General features: G+C 35.6%; 1 protein-coding gene across 1 annotated transcript in view; it reads right to left on the reverse strand.

The window, feature by feature from the left end:
- Positions 1-9,351: 9,351 nt before the first annotated feature.
- The window catches only part of FAM204A (family with sequence similarity 204 member A), a 36,879-nt gene continuing 31,416 nt past the window's right edge, over positions 9,352-14,814 (reverse strand). The window contains 2 exon segments of the mRNA XM_072623864.1: positions 9,352-10,014; positions 10,323-10,429. Of these exon segments, the coding sequence (XP_072479965.1) occupies positions 9,963-10,014; positions 10,323-10,429 (159 nt within the window). The 3' untranslated portion in view covers positions 9,352-9,962.

Below are 14,814 nucleotides of genomic sequence, written 5' to 3' on the forward strand. Positions count from 1 at the left end.
TTCCAAAACCAACAAAATATGAATACAAAAAATCCAAAGAGGGTGTGAATGTAAACAAGTAATCTGAATTTTTAAAGATCTCCAGATAAAATGTGGTAGTATGGACATATAAAAAAATTGTAAAGACACCCATTTTCTTCTAGTTTCTGAAGATTAAGTTATTTTTGAAAATGCCCTTACCATCCATAGCTAGCCATGACTAGCTCAGTACATTTTAATTCACATGAAGCTGTAGAGGGAGAAGGAGAATCTCTAAGGAAACCAGGGCATTGGTCCCTGCATTAGTCAGATCACTCCTGCATGATTTACAAGGTTTTTCACCTCAAGGATTGTTGGATCCACTTCTAGTAATGTATGAATTTCATAAAAATGCCTTCCACGGTGCACTAAAACATCTGAGGACTTCAATTAAGCCCTCTGCCTTGGGGAATAGAACTTTTATGTCAGCACACTTTGAATTTTTCTCTTTTTGTAGCGAGACTGGAAAGGAAATAAGTGCCAGACTAGGATTCCAATTGAGTTCTTTGACACAGAACCTCTCTTTTCTTTTTAGAAAATAATGATTTATTGCATTATACTCACAAATACAACTGGCCTGTTTGGTGTAATATACACATGTATTAATGGAATTAGACTCAGTATTTTTAGTCTACATTATAACTCTTTGTTCTTATTTATATGACAAAAGCTATGCAACAGTTGCAATGATTGCTCTCTCCAACTTCTATCTAAACTTTGGCATTTAAGGGGACAACGTTCTGGGACAGAATGATGGGACAAATAGAAAAGAACTTGGGTCCTACACTAAGTTATTTGATATTATTAGCTATGCAGGTTAAGATAGATCACTTAAGACTTCCAACACCTCAGTTTACATATCTATAAAATGGCTGAAGTTAGGTTGTGTGAGATGCTGTTTTTCAGTCCTAATGTATTTTCAACAAAAATCGTTAATGCGGCAGCTTTTATACACAGTCCACTGTGCTAAAAACACACAAAAACATCACTGCTGGTAGTCTGGTGGGGAAGAGAAAATATGTACATAAAGAATATATGTAATAATATGACTAAGTGCATAGAATGAGTAAGAAGGGCAATCATGTAAGAAAAAAATCTCACTTTTACCTGGAAGGAACAAAACTTCACTCTCAGGACATAAGAATAAAAATAAGACTATAGATGTAGGGATACAGAACTTTCCAAAAGTGTCACATGAGCATAGGATATTAGAAGGATCATAGGATCAAAGTTTAGAGTGGAAAGGGACTTTGGAGGCCATCTGGTCCAATCCTTTCACCCAAGAGATGAGGAAAATGAGGCCCAAGCAGATTAAAGTGACTTGCCCAGCATCATATAAGTAGGACATAAAGTAGAACCAGTGCAACTAGAACGGAGATTCTTTTGGGCTTTTTAGGATAAAAGAACATACCTCTATAAATTCTCTAAAATAGTCTCTTATTAGCAATAGTTCAATAACAATTCTTTCATTGCTATTATCACATATCAAAAGACCATCAAGTATATACTGAGTGTCTACTATGTGCTGAACCCCACAGTAGGTGCTGCAGAGGTCCTGCAAAGAATTCCAAGCCACAGTCCCTGCCCTTGTGTAGTTAAAATTCTAGTGAGAGAGACTTTTAATAAATATCTATTAAGTATCTGTGTACAGGGTACCATGCTAGAAATGTATGCAAATACATGATAGTACTATACAATAAGCACCAAATGTGTGGTCCAATCTATAGGAGATCAAGAGGGAAAGATGATAGTTGAGTGAAGGAAGCCAGAAATAGCTTCACAGGGAGCAGGCAAGCCTTCAGTTATTCCTTATGTGCTCCAGTGGAAGCTGTGTATCTTTACAAAGCCCCCAGGCCATTCATGGGATCAAATGCTCACAGGACTTCTCATGTAGGAAGGTTCTGGTCTAGGAGTGACAGCTACTTCTAGACATATCTAGGCCAAGAGCCACTGAAGGGACAGACACACACATACACAGACACACAGACACACAGACACACACTTTGACTTAGCTATCATTATTAACCTTTAAGTTCACAAGAAGTCCTGGAATCTGGCAACTGATATTTTTAAAAGTCTAACAAAATCATGTCACTTTTTCGAAACCACAGTTTGATATAAAAACAGTAGCTCTTAACTCTCATGATTTCATGATTCTCTCAGTGCCATAAGTTTTCCTTCTCTAAACTGCACCTATTGCATTGCCCGACCTTACCTAGTTCCCTAGGTTATTCTGAGAATCAAACAATATATTATTTGTGAAAGTATCATCATAAAAGAGGCAAAATACTTTGATTTTAATTTCCTAAAACAGCTCCCAGTACAATCCTAATTGGAAAATAGTCATTTGGGTCAGTCATGACTCGATGCTGCTCATCAAGTCATTAGCTTTAGAACTGACACACACCCTAGAGTTTAAGTGAAATAAAACTGAGAACATGCCAGAATTTAGAGTTGAATATTAAACATCCATCAGTAATTACAGCTTGTACCTTAGCTGTTTCTCAACCTTTAGTTCAATGAACAAGTATTAACTGGACAGACACACCTTTGTGAATTAAGAGTTGGGGAAAGATTACCTCACTCCATGACAGTGATAGAGAAGACCCGCTGTGGCAATTCAGTAAGAGTAGGCCAATGGCTTTGGAAGGTGAAGGATGAATTTTCAATCATGCAGCACTTGTTTGCTGCAGTCCTCAGAGTAGAAAGAAATAGCCAAAAGAATATATATTTATAATCCAGTATCTTTCTCCCTTTTCTATGCTGTAGCCCCGTAATATAACAATGATAATAATACAGAACATTTATATAGTCCTCACTTTACAGATTAGAAAACTGATTTAGGGCACAAAAGCTATAAAATAAAAAATCTATTTCAGTTTGAAACATTATTCCTGTTCTACTTCTCCTCCAGTCCCCTCAAATCTTATACATATCAGTAAAAATGTTAATTCATTGTTGTTGTTCAGTTGTTTCAGTGGCGTATGACTCTTCATGACCCCATTTGGGGTTTTCTTGGCCAAAGTATTTGAGTGGTTTGTCATTTCCTTCTTCAGCTTATTTTACAGATGAGGAAACTGAGGCACACAAGGCTTAATGACTTGCCCAGGGTCACACAGCAAATAAGTATCTGAGGCCAGATTTGAACTAAGTCTTCCTGACTCCAGGCTTGCATCCTATCTACTGCGCAACTTAGCTGTCCCCAAATAATTAATCATCCTCCATTGATTTCCTGACTTTTTACAAGCATATCTGACATGTCCAACTGTAGTAACACTGAAAGGATGGACAAATAGTAAAGTCTGTGCATTCATGTAACTGTAACAAAGACCATAAAATACAATTTGGCAATACAATCCCATTATACCATAGAATTTTGGAGCAAATTCTAGTAAACATTTGGAAACCATACCCAAATTGTTAAAGATGCCTTTTAGATTCCTTTATGGTAATTTTGGCCTGATATGTATGGCTGCTGCTGGCCACCAGTAGTCTGTGCCATTCATGGTAAAATTCCTGAGGCGTTTTCTATTGCTTTCAGGGAATGAAGGAAGACGCATCATAAAGGCTGTACTTCCGTGACTCTTGCACTGGAGATTTTAGCTAATATAAATAATATTAAGTTGAATCAAGTAAATTATTTCTTCCACACGCTGTCTGTAAAAGTTCATTCAACAAGCATTTATAAGAAGATCCTGCATGCCAGGGATCTGCCCTTGGACAGAGTCTATATTCTCTATGTATACAAGACAAATAAGCATGAAATACATACAAGGGTAAATATAAAGTAATTCCTAGGGGAAAAGATACCACTCCCTGAGGGAGGCAGGTGAAGTCTCATATAGAAGGTAGCACTTGAACTGAGTACTGATAGAAGCTAAGGATATCATCTGGTGGAAGAGAGGAGAGGGAGAACATGAAAAGGCATGTAAGGAGGAAATGATGTCATACATGGAGAATGGTAAGTAGGCGTATTTGGCTGGAAGATAGCATATGTGAAGAGCAATGTGCAGTAAGCCAGAAACAGAGACTGGAATCAGATTCTGAAGGGTAAGCAGAGCTTGTATCTTATCTTAGAGGAAACAATTTTGGGCAGGCAAGTCAAAAGTTCAGACCTGTACCTTAAGAATGTCAAATCTGGCAGTTACATGGAGAACTGCCTAAATTTCAAAGAGGCTGTAGGAAGACCAATTAAGAGGCTATTGTAATAGTCCAATCAAGAGATGATGAAGGCCTGGAGGGTGGTACCTAAGTGCACAGAAAATGAAACAGACATGATCTAAGATACTATAGACATAACACATGATTCAGAAAACAAAAAGATGGAGGTGTAAAGAAGAGAATGATTCTGACCTTGAGAACCTGGGTGCACAAGAAGGATCGTTCTACTTGTTATTTGTGAAAACAAGTAGAGAATTAAGATTTGGGGGTAGAGAGTAGAGGGAAGATAATGAGTTCTGTTTTAGATATGTTATGCTTGAGATGCCTATGGGGCATTTGATTGGAAATGTCTCATAGGTAGCTGGTGATATGGGACCAGAGCTCAAGAGAGAGAAGGGGATTGGATAGATAGATCTGGGAGTTGTCCATATAGATAATTGAACCCACGGGGGCTAATGAGATCAGAAACAGAAAAGCAAGAGGAGGGCCTAGGACAGTGACCTGAGGTAAACCTACACACAGAAGGCAAGGCATAAATGACCAAAAAAAAAAAAGAATAATCGCCAAGAAGTGGTCAAATAGGCAGGAGAAGAACTAGGAGAGATTCACTGTCAGGAAAACTCAGAAAAGAGAGGGTATCCAGGAGCACTTGGTGGTCAGCCTCATTAAATGCTGCACAGAGATTTAGGAATTATAAAGACAGAAAACAAAGATCATTGGCTTTTGAAATTAAGAAGAGATCATCATTTAAGTAGGGAGAAAACCTCCTGAGACATTTTCCTATACAACTCTGTCCACTTGGACAAAAACGTTATTTTAATACATGGATTGCTGGTGATTCTGAAAAAATTCAAGTGATAGATTCAGATGCAACAAGACCCTGGAAACAGGATTTTAGCATAATTTCACACAGAAATGCTCTTCATACTTCCTAAGTAATTAAATGGCATTGGTGGCATAACATTAATTATTTAAAATACAAAATAATTTTGAGCTACTTTTATGAAGCACTTTTTTCAATGCACTTTCAGATCCATTTTCATATTAGGAAGGCACTGATGCCATAAATACCCAGCAATGCTTCAATCGACATTTGGTTTTGGAAAAGATTTACGTGTACATACTTTGTCCAAATATTACTATTTGTTTCATGAAAGTCATAGCTAAGACTTTAGTAGAGTGTAAATTTTAAGCCAGAGAATAAACAGTTGGCTTGAAAAAATACTAAATTGACATGCAAAGCATTTGTTGTTCTGCCAGATACTAAAAATAAAGGTGACTTGTGCCAACATGGAAAACTTGAAGCATTTCTGTTGGTTCCAGAACCTTTTGACAACGGAGGTGTCAAAATTTTTTCCTATGTATGACCTGTCTCAATGTCACCTGCTTCGCAACCTTTAATCATTTCTTTGAAAAGGAAAACAAATTCCACAGTAAAAGTGGCACATTACTTGTAACATCATCTTGACACAAAGTTTCTGAGGCTGTGAAACATGTATCACAGAAATTTTATACCACTTTTCTGTAGGCATGCTATGAAATTCTGAGGCTCTTCCTCAACAGGAAACAGTGAGGGTTCTATGATTTCTCTGAACCTGCTTCTTCATCTACCACATGGGAACAAGACAGTAACACTTGTCCTGCCTCATCCCAGATTTTTTTTTTTGAGTACTAAAAAAAGACAGTAGATACATAAACTTTATAAACAAAAATATGCAATTTGTACTAATGCATTATGTATTCACTTTAAATTCATATCACTAAACTTTCTTAGTATTTTACAAATGAAATAAAAGTTTTACCACATTAAATAAAATACAGTATTATCCCAAAAGCATGGAAACAACTTAAGCAAAAGATATTGAAGAAACCAAATTTGTTAGTACACAAGTATTTATCTAAAGATTTGATATCTGACATTCTAAGCCAAAGTCCAAAGTTAAATAACATTTTATTCCTGTCCCTGTCCTCCCCATTCATATCTGTCTGCCTCAAAATAGAAGCATTTAAAATATGGAGTTAGAGATTTATGATCAGTTGTAGAAACCTGTTTAGCTACTGATTTACAACCTTGGCAGTGGTATTTAAGTCTGTCATCAGAACTAATTATAACTGGCCTTAGATTACCATATTCAAGCTCTCCTCTTGGTGAAAGAAATAGAATGTTCTACTGAAAAATCAGAAACATCCCGAGGGCTGCCAAACAAAAATGCACTGCAAACTTTGGTTCTCAGAATCAATGCTGTAAAGCTTGAAATTATTATTCTTTGGTAAGTTGTTTTAGCCTGAAGTACTTAAACAATAAATCAGCTACATCAATGCCATACCTGTAGCTTGAAACATATTAATCTCTGTTAACAATAACTGACATTTACATTACTAATTTAACTCCAGCATTCTTGGGGCAGTAAATGTATATGTAGAAGCTTCAGGTAGTAGAGTTATGACTCCTCTAGAATGTATCCTTCTTCTTGCTGAGAACAGTATGGAGCCATTCCATCAATCATTTTGTTTTTAAAAACGATGAAGTAAAATTTCTTATTCATATGATCAAAAATGGAGAGGCAGCATGCCACAGAGAACCAAGAGTAAGTGGGCTTCAGAGCATGGGAGAAGCAGCCACTGCCTGGCCTCTTGGTCACACTGTGAGTAAGCAACCTGAGCAGAAAAGGGGCTTGTCTGTCCTAGCAGGGAAACTTGCTCTCCACAGAAATAATATCAGTGATTTGTTATGTGGGATAACTCATCTGCAGAAGCAGCTCAAGGTACTTCGGACAGTGCCCTGACAACAGGTGTGGGACATTCTAGGTTCTCCAATGACTGATGCTACCTTAGCCATCACCTCTCCTACCCCTTTTCCCTAAAACACTTATCATTCAAATGGACCCCCATACTGTTCCTACACTGGAATGCCATGGTGGTAGCACTCAGGCAGCATCCAGGAGCTCTGAACTGCTCCCCAGCCCATCCCCAGATCTGAGATGACTCCTACGTCCTATTCCCTTAGAGCTCTTTAACATGTACCTTGAAAAACAGAACTCTCTAAGGTTTCAAAAGTAAGTCTAACATGGGAAATTTTAGGCAGTTGGGAAATCTTTGGGTAGTTTGACTTTCTAATACTTCTCAAAATCTTGCCATATCAGTCACTAGAACTGAACTTGGGGGTCAGGAAGGAGTTTTAGCCTTGAGCACTACCCTTGGAGTTAGGGCAATGCCTGAAGGAAATAGGCCTCAGGGAAGCAGAAAGAAGGAACAGGTAGAAGGAAAATATATTCCTTAGCCATTTCATTTGTACAGGTTTAATAGTTTTCAAAGTAATTTTTCATTGGTGTTTTATTATAATCTAGTGAGAGAGCAGATGCCAATATCCCCATTTTACAAATGAGAAAAAACTAAAGCCTAGAAAGAGGAAATGATTTGCTCAAAGTGACACTTGTTAGTGGTGGAACCTGTACTAAAAACAAGTCTTCTGACTAGTCCTCTGATGACTACTATATTCCTCTTTCCATTATATCAGTTACACTAAGCACAGTAATTTTTCATTTTTCCCCCAAAATTATATTTTTAAACAATGTGTCTGATAAATCAGAAAAAGAATACCTAGTACTATAGAAAATTTCTTCTGAACAGAATTTTAGATATTTCCTTACAGATCTATACAATGGTTAGTATTACAATATGCCTTATCATTTCTATTAGACATTTAGAATGACTTTGAATAGAACAGGGGTTCTATAAATGACACATACTTGTTCCCTCGAAGATATGTCATGTATAAATAGAAAAACAGAAACTGAAAACAAGATATTCAGTTCAGATTCTTAAGATGAATTATAAAACTGGGTAAAAGATCTTCTATTCTAAGGAATCATCATTCCTTAAATGGCCAACAATGATTTCTATGACCTCAAACAGCAATGCTCTGGAAAGTACAGGTATATTTCACTGTATAACTGTTCAAGAAAAGTTACATGAAACCAAATCACACTGAATAGAAACTACAGCGCAGTCTAAAGAACTGGCAGTTAATAAGACTTTGCTTCTAATCATGGTTCTGCTACTGACTGATTCCATGGCTTTGGCCAAGTCATGGCATGTCTCTAAGCCTCAGTATCTGTAGCCACCAAAAACTTCAGCTCTACTAGTCCATGATTCCAAAAATCTTTTGAGGTAAAATGTGTTAAAATATATCTTCTAAAAATTCAAATTTGTATTTATTGAACTATCTTAAATGCACATCTGCATACCATCTCCTTGAATATTTCATATATGTTTGGTTTTCAATTCATATTTATATTCACATAAAAAATCTGAGTTTGATTTTTCAGTGTGAACTGTGTATAACCCGAGATGGTTTAGATTAGATAACTGGAAGTCATTCAAAGGAATTAGGATTATTTGGCCTCCAAAGACAACATTAGCTGATGACAACGTGATACGCTCTTTTCCATCTCTGAGAATTGAGACCAACACAGTGATATGATCTTTTCTTTTGGAGAACTTGACGCAAAGAATAAATACCCATCTGTGGGATGGCTTACGTGCTTTCTACAAAATCTTTTGAAGTTCATTTTAGAATTCTGCAATGCTAGCATATTTTCATATACTCTGTAATGACAGGTAAGATTATCTTTCAAGGTATCCACTTTCCAAAATAATTAAATATGTGTGCGTGCGTGTATGTGTCTGTATGCGTGTGTGTGTATGTGTGTGTAAGGAAAAAAATGGAATAATCCAAATCATGTATTTAAAGAATTTAAAACATTTTCCAAATAATATCAAAATGATTATCTATTTATCAATATCCAAACTTCATGACTGATATGCTACCTAAGGAGAACATTAAAATTGAAAGAATCACCGGGATAAAAGGGACAATGAGATGTGAGTAATCCATGTCTATTCTCAGGCAGAATTTAAACCAAAGCAAACTGTATGAACCAAAGCAAACTCCATCCTCAAAGCTACTTAAAATTATTCATTGACTTTTACCAGGCAGCCATGGGAAAAACCAAACCAAACCCAATTTTCTAGAAAAAAAATTTAGACAAAATATCACTTGTATTAGAATTGAATGTTTCTTGGCTGGTTTAGTTGTATGCCTAGGCATACCTATGATCTACTTACTAACAAATAAATATGATTATTTAAAAAAGAAAATCTATGAGGCAGTTTATGATCATAAATATTTAAGTTACATGGATCTCAATTGATAATTATCCATCAAATAACAGAAAAGCAAATAATTTTTGCTGTACAGAAATACATTACTCCAATAAAGTCCAACTGATGTCTTATCAGTGCAAGTGATCTTGAGTCCTGTAAGGATATTACAGTAAGTTTGGGCAAAGCTTGCTCACAGGGTATACCTGTTCTAACCACCAGACTAACCAAGCTTGCTAATAAGTAAGGCCCATTACTAGATGAAAGCCACCAGAAGACAAAATTACTTTGGCCATGGCAATTAAAAAAATTCCATTTTCTATGGCACAAAGAGGGGTTTAAATGTGAACCAATAGCAAATATATTCATATCAATGATTTCATTAATACTTTAAGCACTGATGTATGTACATGTTATTTTCTTTAACTATATTCCCATATTTACTGAGAAAAACTAATTTTTTAAACACAATAATATACAATTTTTTAAAAGGCTGGAAAAGTAGGGAGAATTGACCTACTAATCTGATGTTTATTTTCCCTAACTGGTAACAGATTGAGCTCGGTCCTTCTGAGCAGTAAGTTACCAAGAGTTTTAATTTTTCAAGGACAAACGCCTAATTACATATATCCCATGTTGCTTTTGGTTTCCCATCTCTTCTTTGCTTCAAACCTAAAACAAAAAGTACAAATCATGTAATCATTATTAAAGCAATTAAATAATTAAAATATTTTTAACAAGTAATGAAATGACATCAGATTTGTTTTAATCTTTCAAATACTTCACCAGTTATAAATAACATCATTCATGATGAGGAAAAGATTCTATATTTACAAAGTGATAAAGATTAGTTAATGATATTTTAAAAATAAGTGAAGATTGTAGAAGTACATTAAAAACACACTGGCAAATGTGTGTGATTTGTATGATTTGTATGGCTGTAATACTAATTTTATAACCTAAATCTTGAAATGACTTACCCCCATGCAAGTTTCTTCTTTTTTCGAGCCTCTTGTGAAGTTTCAGCATCTTTTTTAGCTTTTACAAAGTTACGGCAAGCAACAGCTTTGGCAATTTTTACCCCAAGCTAAAAGAAAGTAAAGAAAAAAAACTCATGTTATAGTTAATACAAGAGCTACTTTGAACCTAACTAGAATTCAATTATACAAAATCTGAGAGCAAAAGAAGAGGTCAATTTCTACATTTTAGAGATGTGTGTGGCTTTGAAAACCTTTACATAGATGTAGTAACATTTAGGTCTTAAATCATTCTTCTTCCCATGATAATCAAACAGAGTATAATGAAAAGACTAAAATATTTACTTTCCAATACAGACCCTTATATCTTGCCTTATATCAGGCTAATCTTTAATACCACATTCTGCATACAACAGTGGTTTTCTCTTCTTTTTTTTTTCCAATCATGTTTTCTGCCTTTTGTCACTAATCTAAGTCCTCTCCATTAAATGTTTTCTCATTGTGGTCTATAAGGAGCCCTCTTCTTCCTCTGAACTAAGTTTATACATACTTCCACCTAATTATATACTATTTTATATTGATTTCTTGTTGTTTCATGCATATGTCTCCCAAATCAAACTATAAGCTTCTCAGGTGCAAGCACTTTGTGTGTTCTACTCTGTATACCTCACAAAGTTTAGCATAATGCTAGCTGTCGAAAATGTGTGTGATAGTATAATATACATGTGCACGTTTGTGCATGTGTGTTAGTATTGTATATGTATCACTTGAGTGATAGTATAGGCCACTCCTGTCAAGAAGAAAAAGATTTTAGCACCCCCTATATATAAATAAATATATATACACATACATACACACAAAGTATAATATCCATTACCATATTAATAATTACATATATATTACAGAAGACATGAGATAAAATGAAATATTTCATACTAGAGCCAAAGGGTAGGAGCCCCTGGATCTTATTGGGGAGGGAGGGAGGAGAGGGAGAGATTACAGAATCACTTACATTTTAGGAAAATCACTTTGACAGCTATAGGGAAGATGAACTAGAATCAGCAGTGACTTAGGATAAACACCAATTAAAGGACTATTTCACAGCCCAAAAAAGAGGTGATAATGGCCTAAGCTAGGGTACTGGCTATCTAAGAGAGAAGGGGACATATAAGAGAGATGTTGGAGATAGAAATGACAACCTCTTACAACAGAATGGAGTAAGAATGAGTAAGGAGTTGAGGCTAAGGCCAAGATTAAGAATCTGGATGAACTAGGAGATGGTGGTAGACTCAACAGAAGGGGGGGGTGAAATGGGGGCAGGAAGGTTAGGGGTGAGGAGAGAGAACATAATATCTTCAGCAACCCATCTTAATTTCTGCTTATCCTATGTGACTCAATTTGTCCTAGCTGAACGAAAAAATGGGGCAGGGTCCCAGAGCATATAGCCCATCCCTTGGGGCTAGCGATCTGGAAGAAAGGGTGTGAGCAAAGTGGGAAGAGACAGCTAGGAAGGTGAGTAGGGTGTGAATTTTACTTGAGCAGCAGCTAATGGAGGTATTTAGGCTGCAGTTAGGCTATAATCAACCTGAGGGACTGCTAAAGAAGGGGAGTGATTGGGAACATGTAGAACTACTCAGGAGTAGAGTAGGAGTGCTGGTCCACAAAGAAGCCCCAGAATTGACTATAGCAGGAAGGGTGCAATGCAATCCACCTTTCTACCCTTTGAATGATTACTCCCCTTTCTTCACTACCCTCCTCCCTGCCCTTCTATACTCCCCACACTTTGGAGACAACTGGTAAAAGGCTACTGGTGTGGTTTTCTTCTTTAGAATACAAGAGACACAAAAGACCAAAATCGTTTCAATGTACTGCTCTTTGGTGTTATCTTTAAACTGACATTCATAAAAGGGAATCAAGAGTTAATGGTAGTCCATACAAAAAGATAGGAATTTTCAGCATAAATTCCAATAATTGCAGATCAATGGAATCAATATTACAACCAACATAAGAACAGCAAAATTTGGTCAACACTAGCTGGCAAGGGCACCGAAGAAAGAAATAATGATTCTGATTTAAGGGATAGCTGAAGAAGCAAGTAAAATTTAGTGTTTATTCAAAATACTAAATCAGTGCCACAGGACATAGATGCTACGTTTCAGCCAAAATAAAGTCAAACTTCACAGCAATGTCCATAAGAAGTCTTGGAGGACTTTCACAAGAAAAATTATTGTGATTATCTCCAGAAACCCTTTTGCTCTATTTTTTCTTTTCCTGTTCTTGGCAGACTGCAACACGTAAGTCAGCAGGAAGATAGTTACAATTTTAAATAACTAAAAGGAATTTGGTACATCAGTTAGCTAACAGAAACAAAACTTCAGAAGAATCTTGTGGTCTAGTTTACAGTTAAGCTAATTTACCACCATTCAAAAGTTATACTCATTCCCTAATGAAAAGCTCTCATAACTATGGACAAAGAAGTCTGAACTCATGCCTACTAAACTAGCTACTGTGTACTTATTGGAGCTTGCCAGCCGAGTTTTCAAGATTCACAATAACCACTTTCATGTATAAGATTCACAAAAAATCATGAAGATTTTTTTTTTTTAAAATTTAGATTTCATTCCACCAAACTCTAATGGAACATCAGTACTATTTTGCCAAGATCCCTGTGGGCACTGAATAATTGATAAGTGAACATGTTGCCCTATGTAAAAGCACTCAGAAAATTACCATCACACAACCAAACTCGGCTTATAATTTGTGTGCTTGGAGAAGTTAAATGACTTGAAACATTAATACCACTTGCCATCAACAGCATAATGAAATTCTTTTCTAAGATTATTGTAAATTAAGATGTAGCTCAATACCAACATTTTAATTGATGGAAATTTCTCAATGTATGTTATCTGGACCATGAATAGACAAACCAGAGAACATATGACTGTGTCAGGACATGCAGCTATTTGATTTAAATGTGACTTGATCTTAACATGGTCTTATACTCTAACAATTTAAAAGCTCTAAGTTTCCCAGCTACATTAAACCCAATCCAGGATGATATTTCACCAAAAGATTTAGAGTATATGCTCTTTAAGACAGCAAAAACTTGCTTAAAATAATATATTATAATGCATTAAACAAGTATTGGCATGAGAGGGCTCCATCATTTTATGAACAAGGTAAATACAAGAAATTGACTGGGTACACAGACAATGCATTCAAACAGTTCTGTTCCTTTATAAGGTTAACTTCTAGCTGCATAAGTCAGTTTAAACACAATGTTCTGTACCTAATAAACACTTTAAAAAAGCATGCTGTCTGTTTTCACAAAATTTAATGATTTGGCAGGTAAAGGTAATGAAAAATCAGGGTATCCTTTGTATACTTAAAACTTACTATTCTTAACTTAGTTCTCTGCACACTGAAAAGAATGTTTTAGAATAAAAAGGTCTAAGATCCTCTATGGAATAGATAGTTTAGGGGAAAAGTATCATATGAAGCAAGATGAATTTTTAGAACATGAGAATAGATGAAATATGACAATATTACAAATAAATACTTTGTGTAGACTCAGAGTTCCTCTATACTTCTGGCTAACATTTGTACCATCATGCCCCAACCTAATAATCACAAAAGCTTGGTCAATTGCTTTTATATTAAAAACTGTTTTGGGTCATTAGACAACTCAATAGCAACGTGAGGTAAAAAAATACATGAGAAAATATGAATAAGAATATACACAAAAATGTTTTGTGTAGCTAAAGTATCAGCATTTTCCATATAGAACATCCAATATTTTGCTGCATTTTAATTAAGGTGTCTAAACATTATCACAAAGAACTGCAAATTGGTCAGAGCACGCAGTAAGGAAAATTAAGCTCTAAAGGCTTTTTATCACCATATTTCAGGAACCAAGGGTGTAAAATGTTCTAATTTGGGATATATTAAAAGCCATAAAAGGTCTTTCAAAAAGATTAATGGTACTTTGCTTGGATTTAAGATAAGGGCTTTAGCTGGTTGGAAAAGCAGGGCCCTGGCTAGACCCTTGAGGCATTCATCTTTACAGCCACTTGGAAGATTTGTAAAAGCGTCTGCATAACCTCAAGCAAACGCACTGCGACATTTTTTTAATTCCTTTCAATTTTACAGGTTTAGAGTGTGTAAATCATATTGGGTAGTAAAACAGATATAATGGCTCATCCTTGTAACATAGTATAGATTTTTAAAAGACAAACTTTAAAATCAAATGAGTTTCTCTGTAGTAAAGTCTTACCATTATAAAGTTTGCTGATAATCACTGGAAGCATCTGACTTGAACAGCTTAATCTAGCATAGCTGTAAACTTCTTATCCATTTCAGAAAATATTTTACTCATCTCAAAATTACTACCTTGTAACTAACAGATTTATGAATCTCCCCACCACCCCCACCTCATAGCTTTTGGACACTTTTGAGGCACTTATTTAAAAATACCAATTATCATACTTTAACTTTT

This window comes from Notamacropus eugenii, chromosome 1 (genome assembly GCF_028372415.1).
Source record: "Notamacropus eugenii isolate mMacEug1 chromosome 1, mMacEug1.pri_v2, whole genome shotgun sequence".
NCBI classification, from domain to species: Eukaryota; Metazoa; Chordata; class Mammalia; order Diprotodontia; family Macropodidae; genus Notamacropus; species Notamacropus eugenii.